Genomic DNA, 22569 nt, shown 5'->3' with positions numbered 1-22569 from the left:
TACACGACATCTTTTCCACACTGTGTCTTGAAAAAGAGCTAGAGCCCTCACTTTAGCTTAGCTAACTAAAAAATAAAAAGCAAAGGGAAAATAGCTTACTAGCTTTGCTGTAGTTCAAAGATTAAATACTATGGCTAAATATATATTTTTACGCTCACTATTAATGATGGTGTAGCCTCAAGTGGTTGCCTTTGTGCCTCTTTTGTAACCTAGAGTTAGCCTGCATGCTAGCTTACAGACAAGTAAAAGACAACACCAGAAGTAGTTTTGCTGTAGTGAGGTTTACAAGACAAATTAAAGAGTTAGCTGGACTGTTAGCCTTTTTTGTTTTTGATATTAGGGCAGGTGTTGTGACCTGACTTTAAACATTTAAAGCTTGGCTGATTGTTTCCATAGCTGCAGTCTAAGCTATGCTAGGACTTTTCTCTTTGAGTAGTGGATTCACTGAAAAGCCAGACTACTACTTGTCAATTATATGTTACTCACTGGATGGAACATTGAAAAAAAAAACCACATGGTCTCAAAACGTTAAATTAAGTTTTGAGGTCAAAGGTTTTATGTTATTTTAAGACCCAAAACTATTTCCAATAAAAGTTAGCGCATAAGTGAAAAATAAAACAAAGCAGATAAACACACTGAAGAAGCTGGAATCAGATTTCTAATTTAATTTTTTTAGTGTTATTTATCATAACACGACTGTTGCTCACACTGTCTTCTCAACTGCTTTGGAAACATTATTTTATGTGACATCCATACAGCCAAGTTCCACCCTCATCCTATCTTTAAATTTGCAAATAAATGAATAGACAGAGGACAAAGCAGAAGTGAGAGATGAAGATGACTAGACAGTACTAATTCCTTTCTGTTGCACCTTTCACACTTGGTCATTTAATAAGGCGTGATGACATTCCCGCTCTGGAAGAGGAGGAGAGATGAAGGTTGTCAGGTGGCTCAGAGTAATGAATCTTTATCCAGCGCTGATAATGTCCACGTATCTTTTTGACACATCCTCTCTCATCCTATGCCTCCCTCAATCACTCTCTGTCTCTCTGTGTGTCTCTGTCTCTCTGTGTGCACATGTGTGGGTGTTTGCAAGAGTTCCTCTGTCTGAGTGAGCAGCTGAAAAAAGGAGATCTCTTTGTATTTCATATGTGTGTCCGTAAGCGTATGTGTGAGTTTCTGGTTTGTAAGTGGCTGTAATTCCTTTGTTGGTCTCCAACAAAGCAAGTCCTTGTGCTTGTGGAATTGGGGCAGTCTGATCCTAATGAGAAATCCCTGTTCAATCTTTCCAGCTCTTTCACTTTCACAGAATCAGGACTCTGTGTGTGTAGGGGAGAGAAAGGGGGAAAAAAGGGCCTAAACACAGTATTCAATCACCCACTGGTGCTTAGTTTGCAGCATTTAAACACAATGAGTTATATTAATATCACTACTTTTTTACTCTTTAACTTCCTCCAATACAAGGAGCATAGCTAGTGTCAACATTACCAGTCATGTTGCTGGTGTAGTTATAGTTTGACTAGTTGAATTAGTCTTTAATTTGCAATTCCTAGAGACCTAATGGCTGAAATCATGACTTTTCAGCCCTATCAGAGCCAAAAAGTCATGTGTAGTTGTTTTAACCCTGACCAGTTATGCTACTTTAAGAACATGAGTGTAAAGGAAATGGAAAGCTATTGAGCTGCCTCCATCGCAGTTAAGTACTGTATATATCGAATAACTTCCTACTTACAAGCTATTCATCAAGTGTAATGAGTTTTAGTGGGCCTGTGAGTACAATTGATCTTTTGAAACTACATAAAAAAAGGAACGTGAAGAGCTGATGATGACTAACGGCTGCCGGCAAGAAGCAGAGACTGTCTTTTTACAGAAAACTTCTGTTACTCTTGTAGCGTATCCTCTGTTTTAGGGTTAGTGCGCGTTGTCTGAGCCGGACTGTTGATGCCATCTGGTTTACAAGAACTCCACCACGAAAAAACAGTTATTTCCCCTGTTTTATTTTTTTTTTTTGTTGTTGTTTAAATGCGAGTCTGTCTGCATTGATGTTTTTGTTTGTTTTTACCACTACTGCTAAGCTGCTCCACTCAGACTGTGACATGCTAATCAGCGGAGTCCAGACAGGTGGTAGCAGTAGCCCTGAGTGTTTTTTAACATCTCTAGCCCCGTTAGCTTCATTAGCTAATCACAACCACAGATGCTCTGTTGAAAAACAAACCACTTGGGCCGTCCATTCGCCCCCAAGCTTCCAATCTCGCACTTCTTCGCCTCTTAGCTCCCTCAGGCTGCTTCTTAGCCTCAATATTGCACAACGCTGCCAAGTCTGTGTCTTTCTCTGTCTTGTTATTTTCTTGTCTGGTACATCTTGGCCTGTCAGACTCCTGCTTTATTCACTTTTAACCATTGTCTTTGTTTGACTGATGCCGAAACAAGAAGAAACATCACTGTCACGTATGTCATGTTGACGCTCGAGTCTGATGTGAGTCTTTCAAAATTTGGCTCAAGTTTGGCTTAAAATGGTGTAACAAGGAATGTCCAGCTATTCTTTTTACTTTGAGGATCGTCAGTTTCACCATTTACTGGACTTGCCTGTGTTGTCCATCCAGTGAGTTCATTTTGTCCAACACGATGTACAACATTGAGGGTTCGGGGGGAGTTTTTCTAAAGTGGGCCTCAACAATGCTCAGGAAATTTTGCTAACACTTTTCCAGCTATCAGCCCAATTCCCAAATTTGGTCCATATCATCTGACTCGGCTCTAAGTGAGGTTACCACAAAAACTGCTTCCCCTGGTGGCTGGCTGCAGTATAGGTCGAAAAATCTGGCTCCCCAGTCATTCCAGATGGGCTGTGGTCGAACTAAAAAATTAAAACTCCTCGTATAAATGTTTCTCACATCTGATTGTTGCGGTGATTTGAAGATATCATTTGTCTGCCTTGTATTCAAGTCAACTTTTTTCTGAATACTTTAAATTGGTTTTAAGAGGTTAAAAACAAGTTTTTACGTCATGTTTAACGATGATTGACAGCTGCTGTTCTTGTGTGTTTTTTCTGGGGATTGTAAAATATGTCGAAAGGGACAGCCAAGAAGAGATTAGACTCTTGAAATAAAAAGATAATTATTGTTTTTGTCACCCAGCTCTACTCAGATTCTCTCTGAGTCCTTTATAACCTCTACAGCGCACACTCTGGGTGCACAATGGCAGTGCCTGTGATGGGAGTATTTTGGCTTCAAAACCATACAATGGTAAATGGCAGAGCCACGCTGTTCACTCCATATACAGTCTATGGTCCATACCAGGACTTGAACCAACCTTGAACCAGACCCTCAGGTTACCCAGCCAAGTCCCTGTGAACTGAGGTAGAGATCCTGTCAGCTGTAGTTGCCCTCTCTGAACTGAACCTGGAAGCAAACTGCAGTTTCTCTAGTTGTCTGGTGGCATCTCACACTTAATACCAAGTTGCCAGTTTGTGTGCATTCTGCCTCAAAATGTGCTCACTTTACAACTGCTGACATAACTGATCAGATTGAGAAAACTGATTCAGTTTGCAGGTATCTAGTCAGTTAAAAACGGTCCAGATCCGCTATGATCTCATAGTTGAGATCTCATTTGGACATTCCTCGAACTAATCCTGGCTTACTTGACCACAGTTCTCGCATCACTTGCTCCCAGAACAGACATTTTCAGCCAAATTTGACTCTCTGGTGCACAGTGGTCACTGCAGTGGACATCTACAAAAAGACATTGTCATTTTCTCTGACTCCAAGTTGGCACACCCTTTCAATCCTTCTATTCCAAAAGAAACTCCAAAGGTAAAAATATGATGATACACAGTAACACCTAAGTTATAGTACACATCTATTTATGTTAGAAAAATTGTTTCAGGTATGCAGTAAATTAAAATCAGCCATGTGTCCACTGGAGTGGACATCATGCAACGTCAGGTTTATTTTCATCAAGGGTTTCCTGCTAGAACTATTGGTCCATGTTGACGGCAACCAAACCCTAAAAACTTCCAATATTTCTGCGCTACATTTTTCATGGAAATTTTTCACCCCATTCCAAACCTATTTCCTTTACAAAGTTGAAATGAATGAAAAAAAATTAAATGTTTTAAAAAGCACTAGAATGAATAATTTTTTATGGGATTACCAAAAAATAAGAAAGAAAACACAGTTTAATTTATTTCACGCTTAGTTTGGGTGTTGTATGTTGAATGCTCAGTAGTCCACTGAAATGTCTGTAACTTTCTGGAAAAAGTGTTTTCTTTTAATTGTTTTTTTTTATCATGTCCTAAGAAGAAGAAAAACACTACAGGAAAAAATCTTGATATAGGCTTTCATAATTTAGAAACCAGAGAGTTAAGTGGTCCTGACTGATTGATGCAGTCTGGATTTAACTGACATTATGAGTCTTTATGAAGGCGTTAACATGAGTTAGTTTTCAGTGTTTTTCTCTTGAGATGTCTTTTTAAATGCTGGTTATATGGAAAAGTGTCCATTCACTAGTAAATATTAAAAGCTTTTCTGGCTTTTGATAGTTTGCATAAATATATAAACATTTAAATGTCAGACACACAGGAGGTGGGCCTTTCCCTTGTTATTTCATGGTGCATGTTGTGTTAAGGAAGTTTGTCCCATTTCTCGTATTTAACATCTTAAGCCCTCAATTTCACCAACTTATGCCCTGTAGGCTGGTGTTATTAAAGTCTGTGAGGATTCAGTGCTTTGGCTTTGGCATAAAGACTGAGATAGAGGCCACAGAGGTCATGTTTACGACAGTTTTTTGATGCAGTATTAATGACAAACTTTGCTCGGACTCCATCTCTGAACTTTTGTGAGACCCTGACATTTACGTGCTCATTTCATCTCCTCGTGTCATTGACAGTCTCTCTTTCTTCCTCCCCTCACCAGGGTCGCCATGTTAAGACCGGGCAGCTGGCAGCCATCAAGGTCATGGATGTCACAGGGGTAAGACGCTCACATACACACATGCCCTTTCACACTCGTGCACATACCCAGGCACGGCAAATCATCTCGAGTGATTATACCACCGCCGACCGTGTCATCTAATTATGAGCGATGAGTCAGAGCCAGCGTTTGTGTGTGTGTGCGTGTGTGTGTGTGAGATGTGGCAGAGAGGAAATGAGGACAGGCCTATTGCCATGGTAATATTAGCTAGAGGTATTAGGACAGCAGTGTGGTCTCAGGCGTGTCTGTAAAGCAGGAGGGAATCTCAGCTATATTTAGAGATCCTCTCACCAAACGCCTCGCTGTTTGAGCTCGGCTGCCAGCAAAACAATGGAGCACTGCAGAGATGAAGCACCAAAGGGATATGAATGAATGAGCTGGAGAATTGTATGAATGACTGAATGAATAAGGAATTGCAGGTGTATAAGGAGGATGAATCAAGTGATCAGGGCAGTGAATAAAAGCCGCAGCACAGTATGCGAATAAATCTGCCTGAGCACAAAGCAAATAAGATTGTGATATTTAATAATTGAAAATTAAATGAAGGACAAAATGAGCCGCCACTGTACAGAATCAGCTCAGTAAAACAAGTGTTTTTATTTCCATGGCTGATGAGTGCTAAATTAAACTCATTAAGGCATAATTCTGCGACATTGTGCATAATTAATAAGAAATTGCAGTTTAAAGTAATCAAACTGCTGCCATAACAACTCATTTCAAACACTGGCTTCTGGCTGTGTGTCAGTAACCCCTCGAATGAGAGTAATTAAAAAGTAATGCTGTTGTTGTGGGATATTTAGAGTCCAGCTGTTTGCATTGTATTGCCGCTTGGCTCAACATAAATGAATCCAGAATATAAACACATCATCTTTATCCCTTTTGCTCAATCATGCTCCTAAAAAAGGCGTTCATTTCTGGATTTTTCCCCTCTTCTCCTGTGTGTGTGTGTGTGTGTGTGTGTGTGTGTGTGTGTGTGTGTGTTTTTATCAGGATGAGGAAGAAGAGATCAAAGCTGAAATCAACATGCTGAAAAAGTACAGCCACCACCGCAACATCGCCACCTACTACGGAGCATTCGTGAAGAAAAACCCTCCCGGCATCGACGACCAGCTCTGGGTACGGCATCATTTTTCTATGAGTGTGTGTGCATGCTTATGTCAGCACTTTTTCAGTGTGTGTGTGTATGAAATGGAGTGTAACCCTGGAGAGAGAATAGCTGCAGAAACGGCCACGTTCCATTTTTCACTGTTATATTTGTGTGAAAGAAGCGAGTGTGTAGTTACACAGAGCGTCGTGTGCATTGGAATATATACTTAACGTGAGTGTGTGAAAGATATAAAGTACAAGAATGAGCGCGTGGCTGGCTGGCTGCTGCAATAAATCATGTGTTAACGTGATCTAAGGGAGCTCTCAGCTCTCTGATCTGGTTGCATTCATCACACAACAGCAGCAGGACTCACACAAACCTATGCATTGACACAAAGCAGCTAGATCTACTGCATGCATGATTTCCCATGACTCAGTAGTGCTAGTTTTCTGCCTACATATATGTGTTATGCATTTTGGTGTTTCTTTTGTTTGTGCGTGTCTGGCTACATGTGCACAGCCAGGATCAGGGAGGGTTTTTGGGTATTACTCGCCAGCTTCCTCCTCTCTTCCTGTAATCCAGAGCGATGATGAGAGGAGCTTGAAGCAGAGCCAGAAACTGACCAGCTGAACTTTTGCCCGCATATCTCTGCGGATGTAATGCCAGGGATGGATGAAATGAGGGTCAGAGAGGAGAGTAGAGGGGAGATGAAGGAATGAGGCAGCTCAGGACGGCGAGAGAAAAGAGAGATGGACAGAATGGATACTTTGTGTTTGGGTCAAGAGACAGATTTGATTGATTCGTGTGATCCTGTGACCTCGTTGAGTCACTTTAGGATGAAGTTTCTACGCCTGTGTGTTTACGTGGAGTGACAGAGGAATAGTCTGCAGCATGAATATGTGGTATTACAAATTATTACTTATCATAAATTGAAGAAGGCTTTTAAATTAGAGCTTAGATTTAGTAATAAAGAAAATTTAAAGCATGTGAAAGTCTATAATTGTGGCTTTAGATGGTCAGAGGAATGCCTGATGTTAACGACAGGCTATGATGTCAATAAGATATTTTAATGCAGTTAAAAAATTGACAATATTTTACACTACTGAAGTTTATTCACAAAGTAAATCTATCCCTAGATTGACAAAAAAATCAACTTTTTTTGATCATAGTTGCAATTTTGAGGTTTATGTGTGTGTTACTCTTGACATTGCAATTTAGAAAATGGTATGATCTTTAGAGTTTTTACACAATGCTTTTTTAAATTCTCATTTTTGAATCTCACCCTTGACAACCATCCCGTAAAAAACAAAATACTAAAACTAAAGAAAGACTTACATTAATTAAAAGTAAACTAAAATGAAACATTTTCAAAAAATTAAAACTAAACTCAACTAGAAAAGTATCTCCACCAAGCATATTGTGATTTTCACCAACACTTTAGTCCTACTTTAATGTTATACTTCCTTTCAGCAGACTGTCTGCTACAATTTGGTGTTAGTTGCAGGTTTGTACAATAATTTGTTTCCTGACAGTGTTGAAAATTATGATGACCCAGTACATGTTTCATATTCCAGATCTTAGTATCCAGAATTTTATCAGGATCTGGATCGTACTTTTACATCCGTCAGAAATTATGGTGACCTTGTCTTGTATTTTTTTTCAAAGCAATCTGACCATTAATCGTGGAGTTATATACACATATGGTGAAAACAGCCCTATCTCACAATGATAAAGAATCCTTTAAAACAGGGGTCCCCAAACTTTTTCCCGACAGGGCCAAACAACTTTTCCTTTCTCTAATGGGGGGCCGGGGTCAGTTTGTAAAAAAATAGTGTGACGATCGCAGGGGTGTCCAAACGTAAATATTTACTGTTTCCCAGAAAGCCACACATAACCAAATATTAATAATCCTTTCTGGGATCTTGACAGGAAAAAAATCAGAAAAAAAATAATAACAGCATTAATGAAATATATAACACTATTTATGAATTGAATAATAATTAAATAACCCGTTTCAGGTTTTTCACAGAGAAAAAAAACATGAAATGTTAACTTACTTGTAGACACCAGCTCTCTCTCTCATTAACTTCACTGTGAAAACCAGAAAGCAAGCAGGCTAAGAAACCAAACAAAGTGATACATCACCTACCTGCACAATACATTTCACTACCAGTTTGTTTGTATAACAGGATTTATTTTTTTAAGGGAGGGGTTTCAGATAGGGCACAAACTGCAGAAGGGTGGAATAGAAAGTTATGTTCTATGCATGTGTAAGTCTCGATCATGTGGCTGGACTGGAAAAACAGACAATCATAATGCGCCTCTGGTATTGTTCAGGGGGCCGGGCAAAATGGGGTGGCGGGCCGTATCCGGCCCCCGGGCCGTAGTTTGGGGACCACTGCTTTAAAATAATCCTGGATCCAGATAGTGATCCAGATCACCTCCAAAATGTAATCACTTCTTCCTTATCCCATTTTGAACATTCCTTGAAAATTTCATCAAGATCCGTTTGTTACTTTTTGAGTTATGTTGTTCACAGACAAACAAATTCCCCAAAAACATAACCTCCTTGGCAGAGGTAAAAATAAAGGTGTAAAAGCCTCCAAAAAATGTAGCTTTAAAAAAATGGTCTGTTTGGGTGCTCCCTGTCCTTCCATCTGCCGAACTGGAAGGGCAAAGTCTAAAGTGAGGCAGGCATACCTCACCAGGCAGATCATCAGCAAAAACTCCCAGTTGCACAGACGAGAGTAAGGAACGATAAATATGACACTCGTAAAATCAGACAGCAGATAAAAGGAGCTGCTTGGATGGAAGTGGTTTGCAGATCTTTCTACACCCTCTTTGGTTTATGTCTCTCCTCTTACTAACTACTCTCTGATGATCCTCGTGTGTTTGTAGCTGGTGATGGAGTTCTGCGGAGCCGGCTCAGTCACAGACCTGATCAAGAACACCAAGGGCAACTCTCTGAAAGAGGAGTGGACAGCTTACATCTGCAGAGAGATTCTCAGGGTGAGTGAACACTCGAGTCGAGTCATTTCTACAATTTTCTGCTGCCTGGAAGGAGTAAATATGATGGTTTGTGAAAGTCGAAGAAACTCAGCAAGATCTTTGATAAGCTTTGTCTTCTGGCTTTGTGCTGTGTTGGGATTTCTGTGAAGAAGAAAAGTCCACTTTTTGTTGCTAAAACTTGTGCAAAATATCTGCAACATCAACAGAGTAACTTTTAAACGAACCTTTAAAGAGCTGTGTCAACACCTTGGTTCACTCTGTGTAGTTCCCCAATAACAGCCAGTCTCTATTGTTTTATGCTGTTTTCCTAAATGACTTCCCTGTTCATACACAGGTATATTATAGTTCAACCTCGCCAACACAGCATATATTACAACAAAAACAACCGCTCCACATTATTTCACTTTCAAGCATGATTCTCTTGATTACAGCATCGACAGAAAGCGGGGATTAAATTAGAAAACCTCAGCCCCAGGGTTAACAAATGCAGTAACTCTCAGCTCAGGACCAAGTTCACTCTGAGAGCAATGGAAAATTGAGTTTCTGTCAACTTCAGAATAATGAGTTAATCTATTTGTAATTTTGTTCAGTGTTTAAATCACAGAGTGTGCACTGCAAGCTTAAGTGCTTTTATAGTAAATCCTGTTTGAATTGAAATGAATAAAACCTTGTGGTTTGGTTTTTAAGGGTGTATGGCATGAACCAAGTTTTTATTTTTATCAAAATAAAAAGCCAGTTTAGTTACACAAAATCTTACTAATTTTTGAAACGACAAAATTTCTATTCTTTAATAATTTGTAGAATTTTGGTCAGTGGACTATCCTTTGTTTAAAGCTCCTGTGAGAGACTTTTTGTTTGTGTTGATTTTGGTGCCCCCTGTGGACAAAGCAGCATCTCATACATCTTGTACATCTGTACATCTGTACATGTATCAGTTGAAACCTCATCTGGCTTTCTTTCAAAGTGAGATGTACCCCACCCTGAAGAGGTCAGTCTTTAAGGGTCCCATATAACGGTCCAAAAAGCCAATAAATCAAGCACAGCAGCATTGTTTCCAGGCTCTCATAGCCCCTCTGTTCAGAACGCTCTGATTTAGTGGGCGTGACATTCATATGTAAATGAGCCACCGCTGATACCGCACTGATCTGCGTCACTGAGAGCGGCGCCACGAGCTCCGAGTGCACAATGTTTAGAAAACAGCAAAACTCCTTTACTGTAACATTACAGGCTAAAACAACAGGCAAACCGCAGCTACAGTTATCATCCTGAAGCTAACACAGAGACAGGGGGGGACACTGAGGGAAAGCTCTTACATCTGCTCCACAGCACACAGCATTTAAAATACTCACATTTCCAGGGTCCGAGGTTTGTTGGTGGATGGTTGGTAATGCTCCTGGATTCAGGACCAGTCTATTCGCTAGCCCTCTGCTCTACTGTCCAAAGTTGGAAAAGCAGACGGCCCTGAAGTGACTAGCACACACATGCACAGTTTAATTGAGTGTAGCTGGCACATTTCCTTGATAAATGAACTCTAGCCTCTTAGTCTTGTCTTCTTCCGAGATGGGAAGCTTGTGCATGATGGAACTATGTGGCTGTTTACGGCCAAAAACAAAGCAGTGATGGCTGCTGGAGCAGCAGCAGGGAAGGAGTTTGGGGGTATCTGCTCTGGTGGACCAATCAGGTCAGACTTGCTCCTGATTGGTCAATAAAGGGAATCGCTGACGTTGGCAAATCCCCAAATTCCAAACAGTTCGTTTTAGGTCAGGATTTTACATTCACAAGCACGACTAAGTACAGGTTTTGTCATTAAATATCACATTTCTGGGCTGGGAGGAAAGCCAAAGACCCACAAATTTAACTAAAAGACTGAATAAAGTGATTTTTGCATAATATGGGACCTTTAAAATGATGATAAAGAAATTGTGAGTCTTGTTGGTGATGATCTTGTTTGCCTCACTTAGTCAAATAAAGGCATCCCAGTGACTGTCAATCAGTTCCATAAACAGTCAAAAACGCCCCACAGGTGCTTTAACTCACATTTAGCGCCAGTATTTCCTTCAGTTTTCATCAGAATTAAGTTTCTCCACAGAACTGTTCCCATAACTAAAACCTGATGTTTGTTTTCCATCAAACCTAAGTTTCTAAAGAAATTTAAAGCCATGAATTGAATCTTCTCGGGAACATAGACTTCCACATCTTATCTCCTTTATCTGTTGTTGTGTTTGTGTTTTTTTGTACTGAGGGCCAAAGCCTCAAACTGTGAGCAGCAATATCGCTGCATCTTGTCAGTTAGAGGCAGTGCTGCTCTGAAACAGAGGGAACAAAGCTTTTCTTTATCCACTTCTGCTCCTTTTTTTTACTCCTCTCTCGTCTTATTGCGTGCTCTCTGTGCTTTCTTCTTGCTCTGATTTAGTCGTCCTTGGTTTCCTTCAGTGAGCTTTGTCTCTCTAGATTTTTATCTCTTCCTCTCCTTTTGTCTGTCTCTTTCAGGTCTTTTATATTGTCTATTTCATGCCTCTCCTGTCTATTCTTTTTAACATTTTTATCATCTGAGCTGTCTCACTCTTCTCAGTGACTGACTCAATATATCACCTGCTTTGAAGAACAGCTGCAAGTTATAAAAAAAGAAAAAAATCTGGCACATTACGATAAGTCTCACATGTGTTTAAAAAAAATAAAATAAATAAAAGCTGTTTTCTAACTCTAAGTATGATCTGTTTTTATATACTAAGCATTTGTTTATTTTTCTGAGAGGAAAACATAACAGAAAGGCTTGTTTTTGGCAGAGAACTCGGTTTGTTTTGATCCAGAAATGAAGTGCCAACACAACTTCTTCTATATTTACAGCCTTGCCAACTAAAATAACGACCGAGACTTATGATGTATTTGATCTGATTTAATCTGATCTGATTTGATTTGATTGTTTTGTCATGCATAAATAATAATCCCTGCCTGAAGCAGGCTTATAAAACAGCATTATTTAGAAACAGAGACCATAAACTGAAGTCAACACGCAGATAAAAAGTAATTCTAGGAAATTAAAGTGACATTTCACCGTTGTTCTTGTGCCAATTTTGTCCACCTGTCCTGCAGAGGGAGGTCAATGATCGAGGATGGTTTAGATTTAGCACATCTACCTTTTTAAAGAGGTTGCAGCTCTTTGCTGTGATAAAAATAAGGATAACACTGATAATAAGGATCATTGCCTCAGTTGCACCCTGTCACCATACACTTCCATCTGTGTCTACAGGGTCTGACTCATCTCCACCAGCATAAAGTCATCCACAGAGACATCAAGGGACAGAACGTCCTGCTGACGGAGAACGCAGAGGTCAAACTAGGTCAGTATGACATCTAACCACAACTTGACAAAACGCCGGTAAGATCGCTTAGGCAGGCGGAGGTCTAGAGCTCCTGTTAGAGGTGTGTTTGTGTTTGAGACTGTGAGTGAGGGGCTTTTTTTTGTCTTCCTTTTTGCTGAATACCCGCCGACTCATCTCTCTGTGGCTCACGCTGCAGAGTGCTGAAGAAGGAAATCTCGCTCTCACTCTCTCCTGCTATGGCCCACTGAGGAGGGGATTATAGAGTGTGTTTGTGTGTGTTTGTGAATCAGGCGAGATACTGCAGGTTGGGTGTTTTTTTTGCCCGTTTAGAGTCCATTATAAAATCCAGTGAAGTGAAGCCTACAAAGCACACAGTGAAAAATAAGATTCAAGTCAACTGCTGATGAAATTATTTTTGCTTCTGTGTGTCTTCCCTTGGTTCCTCTCTCTGCAGTGGACTTTGGTGTTTCAGCCCAGTTGGACAAAACAGTCAGCAGGAGGAACACGTTTATTGGGACGCCGTATTGGATGGCACCAGAGGTTATTGCCTGTGATGAGAACCCTGATGCCACTTACGACTTCAAGGTGCTTCAGCAACCTCTAGCTTAATGAAACTGTGTCTGTTGTTGTTTTTTGGGAATGTGATACAGAGTGTTTTTGTCCTTACAGAGTGATTTATGGTCCCTGGGAATTACGGCAATAGAGATGGCTGAAGGAGCACCACGTATGTAGCTCTGCAACACCAGCTCACATACACATTTACCTGTTCGGCATGAAAATGTGACAAATGAATGACGTTAAGAAAGGAAATAGTGCAGCAGTGGAAATACAACCACCAATCTGTGAGTGTGATAACTGACTTGTACAAGAAAAGAAGAGCTAAGGAGATTGAGTCAAACAAACTAATGGATGGTTATTAGTATTGACAGCATTATTGATCATGTAATGGCTAATTCCAGCTAGCTCTGACTTCATTTCAAGACACTGTTTGGCACAACCAGCACCATTCACCCTACCTCTGCCATGTTTCCTACCTTATTTTTGACTCTTTAGCCCTGTGTGATATGCATCCAATGAGAGCCCTCTTCCTCATCCCCCGCAACCCTGCCCCCAGACTCAAGTCGAAGAAATGGTGAGTGTGAGCTATCACTTTAACAATATGTTGATGCAGATATGAATGAGACAATTAGTCCAGATTTTCGGTTGATAACAGCAGATTTTTTTTCTACACGTTTTCTAGGTCAAAGAAGTTCCAGTCGTTCATAGAGAACTGTCTGGTGAAGAGCCACGACAAGAGACCCAGCACAGAGCAGCTCCTCAAACACCCGTTCATCAGGGACCTGCCCAACGAGAGGCAGGTCCGCATCCAGCTGAAGGACCACATCGACCGCACCAAGAAGAAGAGGGGCGAGAGGGGTGAGGACCAACATGCTATAGATGTGTACAGTTAGACTTCAGACTTTAGTAAATGATGCTTGGAGACAGATGCATTCAGAAGGAAGGTGACTGCAGAAGAGTTTGGATTAAAGATAGAGAGATGGGAAAAGAATTGTTAAGATAAAGAGCAAGGTAGCTATATAGGTGCTCAGGAAACGGCTAGATCCATAGCAAGCTAGCATAACAAATAGACAGATGAATAACCAAATAGCTCGATATATGCTAAATGAATGCTACATTAATGGCTGTGTAGATACCAAAAAGCTAGTTAAATGGGTGGATACAAAGCTAGGTAGCCAGGAAATGGCTAGCAAATTAGCTGGAAAGATACCAAGACACATAAAAAAGATTGAAAGACACATTATAAATAGACTGTTAGCTTGGTAGCTTGATAAACAGCTAGAAAACAAGATGACTAGATTGATTTGTTGCCAGAAAGCTAAGTCGTTAAGTAATGGCCCGATTGATAGCAAGCTGTTAAACTGAATAAAGATATAGCATTTCAACTAAATATATGCTTGAGGAATGCATGTTTAGAAATTTAAAAAAAGGCAGATAAATGGCTCAATAAAAAGCTAGTTAGCTTTGTAATGGCTAGAAAGGTATCAAGCATTGATTGTATAAAACATGGACGTAGTCTCCATGACGTCCCCTGTCTGTTTCTGAAGCGGAAAATGAAGCAAATCAGGAACTGCAGTCATATTTGAAGTGTGCAGCTATAGGGCACCCGTCAGTCATGTGACCTGAGCTGTGCCTTTGATTGGGTGAGCCCAGGATCTTAATATCCTCTGAACTGCCGGGTTAGAAAAAAATTCACCCCCTGTACAGTGTGTGCCGATAGTGAACTTAGCAAATCAGACAGGAGACATTTATTAACCAGGCTGTAAATAGGTTAATTTCTGTTTTAAAAACGGCTTTTTTTAACTTGGTGTGTATGTGACTTCCTGTACTTCCAGAGCCAGCCTCAAGCTAGGTACCTAGCTGGTAGCTAGGTAGCCTGGATAGATAGCAAATTAGCAAGAAAATTGGCTGGAACAGTACCTATGGAAGTTACAAGATATTAACTTGAAAGCTAGCTAAGTAGCTAGCAAAATAATCAGACAAGTGGCTGAAAAAGTAGCTAGATAAAAGCCTAGATTGTTAGCAAGATAGCTTGATAAAGGGCTGGATAAATGGGTACATGAAAGGCACAACAGTTTGATAAAAAACTTGAAGGATTGCTTAGCAGTTGAATGAATGACAAGCTTGTTTGCTTGAAAAATACTTTTGTAGCAGGGATAACATTAAAACTATAATAAAAGGTTAATATAAAGCATTGTTCAACATACAATTAAAACTAAACATGTTTAGGAATGAGAAATCTACAGATATGAAATAGCCACTGGTTCAAGTGCCTTTGAGCTTTGTAATACTGACAAACAGAACAACACACCTTCACTTTTATTTCTCAAAAAAGAGCAAAAGTTACATGTAAAACACTGACAGAATGACACAAACACAAATGGGATTCAGGGCAGGAAACGCAAGTGACAGACCACATCTGAAAACCACAGACACACACACACACACTCACACAAGCTCAGGCTGAGTGATAGACTGACACTTGCACACTGTTACTGCGTCAGTACAAACCACATTAACCGCTTCAAGAAACAACACACTGTGGGGCTGCTGCCCGGATGATGTATAGAAACTTCTTGTCGCTGCAGACACTTTGTGACTTCCTCCAGCTGTCACTCTGTCACACTGAGAGGACAAGCCTGCGTCAACGCTCCTCTGAAAGAGCAGGGGCCTCTCCTACAAGCGTTATGCTTTAAGACGACAGCTGAAAGAGCCCCGAGCTAATGTTCTCCACCTCGCTACACACAGTCAAATTACAATTTATACTCTTATTCAAAGCGGCTAAAAGAGGGTGCCTTGAAGGAGTGAGGATCAGGGAACGCCAGAGTCGTGAGCAGTTAAGAAATGAACAAGAGGAGCTCAAGTGAAAATGAAAAATGGGAATCAGAATGGATTTGGTCTTTGGTTGCTGCCTTTCATGACTTTATTGTATTTATTTCTAAAATTATTCCATCTTCTCTCTCTGTTAGATGAGACAGAGTACGAGTACAGCGGAAGTGAAGAGGAGGACGAAGAAAGAGACATGGGTGAACCAAGGTCAGTGTTTTCTCTCTTTGTTTAAAGACATTCACAATGTCCAACTTCCCCCTGAACACTTAAAACATCTTTTTATTAATTGTTTCAATTACAGCTCCATCATCAACATCCCAGGAGAGTCGACCCTGAGGAGAGACTTCCTGCGCCTCCAGCTGGCCAACAAGGAGCGCTCGGAAGCGCAGCGACGACAGCAGCTGGAGCAGCAGCAGAACGAGGAGCACAAGCGCTTACTTTTAGCTGAGAGACAGAAACGTATCGAGGAGCAGAAGGAGCAGAGGAGGAGGCTGGAGGAGGTGAGCAGGAGAGAATCAAAGATGAGATATTGGTTATGATACAGAGGAGGAAAAACACAGCCTTTCCCCAGAGTCGCTCTCTTAGTTCCAGTGAGCAGGCTTAAAGAAGAAAATCCTTAACCCATAATCTGTGTGCTCTGTCTGAGCTCCCATCAGGGTCTGACTCCCAACGCACGGCTGAGCGCCATGACTCAACTTAACTACTATGACCCGTCCTCAAAGGGCCGAATGTGTGTCTGTGAGGGCATGTGTTTGTGCAGTGAAGCCTTCTCGTTTCAAACAAAAGCAGAAAAAGGAAAGAAGGAAGAGTAAATTGGTCGTTAAACTGACAAAAAGATAAAGTCTTTCTATTCCTAACAGAAAAACCCAAGTCAGGGGTTTGAAATTTAGTAGGAACAATCACACAGAAAGAAACTATGATCAAATGCGTTCACATATCAAAGTTTCGGCGCTTGTGTGACAATCTCTGCTGAGACACGGTTTCTTAATTTGCGTGAAAACAGATAAACCCCTTTTGTTCAGCGATCCTGAGTTGTCTGGTGCCTCTTTTCTCCTGACAGCAGCAGCAGCGAGAGCGAGAACTGAGGAAGCAGCACGAGAGGGAGCAGAGGAGGCGCTACGAGGAAATGGAGCAGCTCCGCAGAGAGGAGGAGAGGAGGCACGCAGAGAGAGAACAGGTTCATGCACTTACTGTTGTATCACATTAAAACACACTCCCATTATGGTGCCACAGAAGTAAGAAACATCACAACGACTCAAGTCCAAAACCCCAAATTTGCCCTAAAACTTTTCTGTTGTTTTCTGTTTCTGTTATCTTTTTTTGTCCTCCTGAGTCACTCTAGTTTTATTCTCTTAAAGTACCTCAGGGCTGTGTATCAGGCCCACAGAAGTCTGACATTTTAATCTGATGATACATCGTTTTTTTCTGTGCTCACAGCTTCAGCCTGAGTTGTTGGTCACACTCTTCCTATTAGCCACTTCTTGTTTTTGCATGAAAAGGACTCAAACAGAATCAGCTACTGTTTCTTCCCCCATGTTCCATCATTGTTAACTACAGAAGCCAGGAGTGGACATACATATTGTTTTCTGCGCTTTCCATTAATAAGTTAGTTTTAGTTGTTTTTCTTCAAGGTCTGGACTTTCAACGTTTGTTTTTGCAGACGTTGAGTCAAGATCAGGAGGGAAACAGATTAGATCAAATATATCGACACATGTCCACTTTGGGCTTCCATAGTTAAAGGTCCCATATTCTGCTCCTTTTCTGCAGTTTAATATGGATCATTGATGTCTTCAAGAAATGGTAGTAACATGTTTTGGTCCAAAAAGCCAATAAATCAAGCACAGCAGCATTGTTTCCAGGCTCTCATAGCCCCTCTGTTCAGAACGGTCTGATTTCATGGGCGTGACCTTCATATGTAAATGAGTCACCACTGATACCGCCACGCTCTTCACCGTCACTGAGAGCGGCACCACAAGCTCCGAGTGCACAATGTTTAGAAAACAGAGAAGCTCGTTTACCGTAACATTACAGGATAAAACAACAGGCGAACTGCAGCTAAAGTTAGCATCCTGAAGCTAACACAGAGACAGGGGGGACACTGAGGAAAAGCTCTTACATCTGCCCCACAGCACACAGCATTTAAAATACTCACATTTCCAGGGTCCCAGGTTTGTTGGAGGATGGTTGGTAATGCCCCTGGATTCAGGACCAGTCTATTCGCTAGCCCTCTGTTATACTGTCCAAAGTTGGAAGCAGTCGGCCCTGAAGTGACCAGCACACACATGCACAGTTTTACTGAGTGTAGCTGGAACATTTCCTTGATAAATGAACGCTAGCCACTTAGTCTTGTCTTCTTCTGAGATAGGAAGCTTGTGCATGGACCTATGTCGCTGTTTACAGACAAAAACCAAGCAGTGATGGCCCTTCGACTTCAGCATTCTCTCAAGGAGAGGAGTGGGCGGGAAGGGGGTTCGGGGGTATCTGCTCTGGTTTACCACTCAGGTCAGGCTTGCTCCTGATTGGTCAAAAAAGGAAATCGCTGACGTCGGCAAATCCCCAAAATCCAAACAGCTCGTTTTAGGTCAGGATTTTACATTCACAAGCATGACTAAATACAGGTTTTGTCATTAAATATCACATTTTGTGGGCTGGGAGAAAAGCCAAAAACCCACAAATTTTGCTCAAAGACTTAATTAAGTGATTTCGCATAATATGGGACCTTTGAATAAATGCATGAATTAAAAAAAAAAACAAACAGAAAAAAAAACAGAAAAAAAGTCAAAATAGGAAAATAAAGAGACAGTACATCAGTTCACATCGGGCTACGATAAGAGTGAAAACACCTCTACAGCTTTAACAGTAAACTACTCTTATGCAGGGAAACCTAAATATATACAGCGTGCTTTAGGAACTTGTACTCAGTTTTATCTCTTGTCCTCGTACATCTTTCCAGCTTTGAACAGTTCTTTCCCTTGTCCTCGTATTGAACTTATTCTCCTCTCTTTCCTGGTCTGTCTTTATCTCTCAGTCTCTCCCCTCCCACACTATTCAGCTGTCCCAGAAAGATATGTTCTGAGCTATTTTTTCTCTGTATACATCATTTTTCCTTGGTAACACATTACAATAGCTCAAGAACATGGTCTTCTTTCCTTCATCTGCCTTCTGATTCCCATCTCTCCTCTTTACAGCCTTCTCAGGAGATTAACTTCCGTAGTCCTCTTTTTATCTCTGTCTTTTATCTCTCTGTCGCTGTTTGAATGTTCAGATTTCCTGATTTGTTCTCAGCCTGTCTCTATCTACTTGTGCCGACATGCTGCTCAGGAGTATATCCGCAGACAGCTGGAAGAAGAGCAGAGGCAGTTAGAGATCCTCCAGCAACAACTACTACAGGAGCAGGCGTTACTGCTGGTAACCACTGAGCTACTACTGCTCCCCATCTGTGCTGTGTGGCCCCCCATCCCCACTGCATGTGCCTAAGTGGCCCCTGTGTTGCACAAAGGAGCTCACTGAGTGGGAAATCCACAGTCTGACTCTGTAAACCTGTTAGCCACGGATTGAAGTGGAAACAATGAATTCTCTTATCTCTAATGTTTGTGTGGGATTTATTCACATCACTGATTGCATGTACGGGAGCATTAAGTTTTCTGGATCTCAAAAGACTCCCCAGAGGGTGTGGAAAAAGGTTTTGTCAACCTCGATCATGTTGGCCCGCAGAAAGTGAGGACATCCAAGAGAAAATAGGACGTTGTTATTCTCCGCAGAGAGTTTCTCTCGTTGCCCTAGTCTTGTCTGGGGCGACAGCTCTGTGTATTATGTGTGAAAAAATGTCATTTACATTTTATCAGCTAAAGCCTGCAAGAGTAATATGTTCAAGGTGGAAAGGAAGAAGTCTGCGATAAGCTTTTGAGATCCATGTGGCTCCCTTTTCCTCCCCTCTTCCATCTTTTTCATCTCCTGCCTCCCCAGCACCAACAATCTGTGTTAATATTTAGTGCTCCACTTGTCACTTTGGTGTCCATCAGCTCTGATTTCCATCGTTTATGACTGAAACTGACCCGCCTCTCATCGCTTCCCTCTCTATGATCCCCCGTCTGTGTCTTCCCTCCAGGAGTACAAGCGTAAGCAGGTAGAGGAGCAGCGGCAGGCGGAGCGGCTCCAGAGGCAGCTCCAGCAGGAGAGAGCCTACCTGGTGTCTCTACAGCAGCAGCAGCAGCAACAGCAGCAACATCAGCAGCAGCAGCAGGAGGGACGGCAAGCTGAGAAGAAACAGCTTTACCACTACAAGGATATCATCAATCCTAATGACAAGCCTGCCTGGGCTAAAGAGGTAAATAACTGCGTCACCTTTGAGGGATGGAGACCACCGAATGCGTGCATGCTGCCATGATGATCCCTGTAATGTGGGACCCTAATCTTGTTTTATCTAACACACCAAGTGGCCTTCCTGAATTGATCCTATTACATTCTGCAGGTCCAGTTCTCCTGTGGTGAAAGTGGGGAAACTTCACTTTTTGAAGATGTTTGAAAATGAACCATAGACTGTATATGAGGAGTTGATGTAGCCACAGTAACATAAATAGAGACACCTGAAGACACAATCAGGCAGTTGATCAGTGATTCTGTGCTGCTGCAATGAAGTTTTAGACAATTCAATGTGAGCTTAAAGTTGAGCATTTAAAAAAAAAAATCCCATTCAGAGTAATGTAGTGAAAGCATTATCAGGGCTGTTGGATGTTTGTTTTTTCAATGACAATTAGATAAAATAAACAAATGAAGGATTCCGTTTTATCCTCATGCAAACAGTTTTAAAGCTGTTTAGATAAAGAGAATATCACTTTCGTCTTTATCAAAATATGAAATGTGATGAAATGGTGTCTTTCAGTAATGGCTAATTCTTTGCTAGCTAAACTAATTTCAGCTTCCTATACTCAGTCTATGAAATTGGTGCCGTTTTGTTTGAAACCCAGCCTTGATGTCTGTTTTGTGTGTCTTTGTGTTGTTGCTCACCGTCCTCTGACTCTGACTCCTAGGTCCCGAAGCAGCAGCAGCAGCAGCATGGTCAGGGTAACCCACCCCGCCCTAACCTACGACATCACCAGTCATTCTGTCAGCCAGCTTCATCTGCTGGCTTACATGGCCAACCCAGAGCTCAAGTACCGAGGCGAACCCCGTCTCACGCTGCCCAGCTCCTCTCCAACAACCTGCCCCATATCCGTATTTCATTAGACCCAGGAGAACCTCTAGACCCAGGCCTGAAGCAGGAGATAAGCCAGCAGGTTAGGGAATTCAGGGCTCAGAGACTGAGTCGTAGGAGCTGCAGCCCAGGGTCCATCCCGGAGCAGAACCAGGTTTCGGGCCAAGTGCCCAGTAGGGGGCCTAGTAAGATTCAAAAAGAGCATTCTGGTCAAGGGCAAGTCAGCCAGTCCAACCAAGCACCAAACCTTCATCCTCCTGGGCCCAGTAATCAGAAAGATAAGCCAAGAGACAGGCCTCTCTCTGCCCCGAATCAGGGAGCCATCCATGGGTTAGTGCCTCCAGACTCGAAGGCTCAAGCCCTTCAAGCTCATCCTCAGTCCCCAGGACTGGTCCAGAAACCTCAGTCTGGACCTATCCCTGTTGCCAACCCTGTGGTCAAACTGGTTAGTTCTCGTCCTCGTGCCAGGTCGCACTCGCCTAGCTATAGAATAGAAGTAGATGTAGAACCAGAGTATCAGGGAGGGTGGCAGAAAGCCATGAGGCCAGCTGTCAGCTACAACAGCTTGATGGTGCCCTCAGAGTGGGAGGCCCAAGCGTTTGACTCAACTGACCTCCTTTCCCAATCTTTCCCTGACAATGCTCTCTTCACTGCCCAGTCTAGACAAAGACACTCTTACTCACCTGCCTCCAACTGTGGCAACCTCCTTCAAGTCCCCGATAAAAACCATTTCCCTTCTAATGGAGGTCGGAGAGGAGAGGGATGGGGGCAGAGAGTAATAAGTGGCAGCTCCTCTGCGTGCGACCTTAGTGCCTCTGCCCCAGCTGACATACTCAGACAGGCCATGGGCAGACCAATGGGCAGTCGCTCCTCTGAATGTTTGGTATCAAGCGCACCAACAGCTTCACTTTGTTGGTTGGGTCTCTCTCCTCGCACCTCCCCTCAAACCTCACCAAATCACTCCCCGTCTTCCTCAAGATTATCTCTAAACTCCTTATCACCTCCATTCTCCCCTGAGGGCTTTGCCCACCGATCACCTTCACCCACACACCCCCAGCTCCTCATGCCAGGTCACCCCTCTCATCCCCGTCTCACACCACCCGGCTCTATCCCTCACTGCTTCCCATGTAACTCTCCCTTTGGATCCAGGACCAACATCAGAACTATTGAGTGCTAGGGCTTGTAAAAAGAAAAAAACACATCTTTGTACTTTCATATTTGTGACTGAAGTACAACATTCCTCTGCCACAAATCCTACCCTTAAACAAAACAACTCTTATCCTGTTTATCGTGGCTCCAGCCAGCCTTGGTACTGGTTGACACCATCATCAGGGCGCCAGTACTCACAGTTTCTTGAAAGCTCCTGATTTGAATGTTTAGCTGTGTTTATAAACCAACTTTTGGTTTTCATCAAACACAAATCATCAGATTATTGCAGTGTAAAAACAGTGCTCGCATTTGGTAACAAATCAGGACTTCTTTGTTCTGAATAATTAAAAAAAACAATCTTCAGGCTTTGAAATAAACATCTCAATTCTGTCCTTCAAGCATCCCCTTACACTGCAAAAAAACTGAAATCTTATCAAGTTTTTTTGTCTTATT

At 41.9% G+C, this 22569-nt stretch overlaps 1 protein-coding gene across 18 annotated transcripts in view; it reads left to right on the top strand.

Annotated features, from left to right (window-relative positions):
- The window catches only part of tnika (TRAF2 and NCK interacting kinase a), an 84350-nt gene that overhangs the window by 40542 nt on the left and 21239 nt on the right, over positions 1–22569 (top strand). For 6 of the 18 annotated variants that reach the window (XM_074692376.1, XM_074692375.1, XM_074692368.1 and 3 more), the window contains exons 3-15: positions 4911–4967; positions 5958–6083; positions 8953–9063; positions 12314–12404; positions 12841–12971; positions 13056–13110; positions 13440–13518; positions 13627–13802; positions 15914–15980; positions 16075–16273; positions 16834–16950; positions 19095–19181; positions 19882–20100. In XM_074692376.1, the coding sequence (XP_074548477.1) occupies positions 4911–4967; positions 5958–6083; positions 8953–9063; positions 12314–12404; positions 12841–12971; positions 13056–13110; positions 13440–13518; positions 13627–13802; positions 15914–15980; positions 16075–16273; positions 16834–16950; positions 19095–19181; positions 19882–20100 (1515 nt within the window). Of the gene's footprint in view, positions 1–4910; positions 4968–5957; positions 6084–8952; positions 9064–12313; positions 12405–12840; positions 12972–13055; positions 13111–13439; positions 13519–13626; positions 13803–15913; positions 15981–16074; positions 16274–16833; positions 16951–19094; positions 19182–19881; positions 20101–20803; positions 21413–22569 lie in introns of all 18 variants that reach the window. The other 12 variants (XM_074692378.1, XM_074692377.1, XM_074692369.1 and 9 more) reach the window with 3 other exon arrangements.

This window comes from Halichoeres trimaculatus, unplaced genomic scaffold (assembly GCF_033239565.1).
Source record: "Halichoeres trimaculatus isolate MK-OKI-2021-1 unplaced genomic scaffold, fHalTri1.1 fHalTri1_scaffold_17, whole genome shotgun sequence".
Classification (NCBI taxonomy): Eukaryota; Metazoa; Chordata; class Actinopteri; order Labriformes; family Labridae; genus Halichoeres; species Halichoeres trimaculatus.
This window is presented reverse-complemented; position numbering and strand designations above follow the sequence as displayed.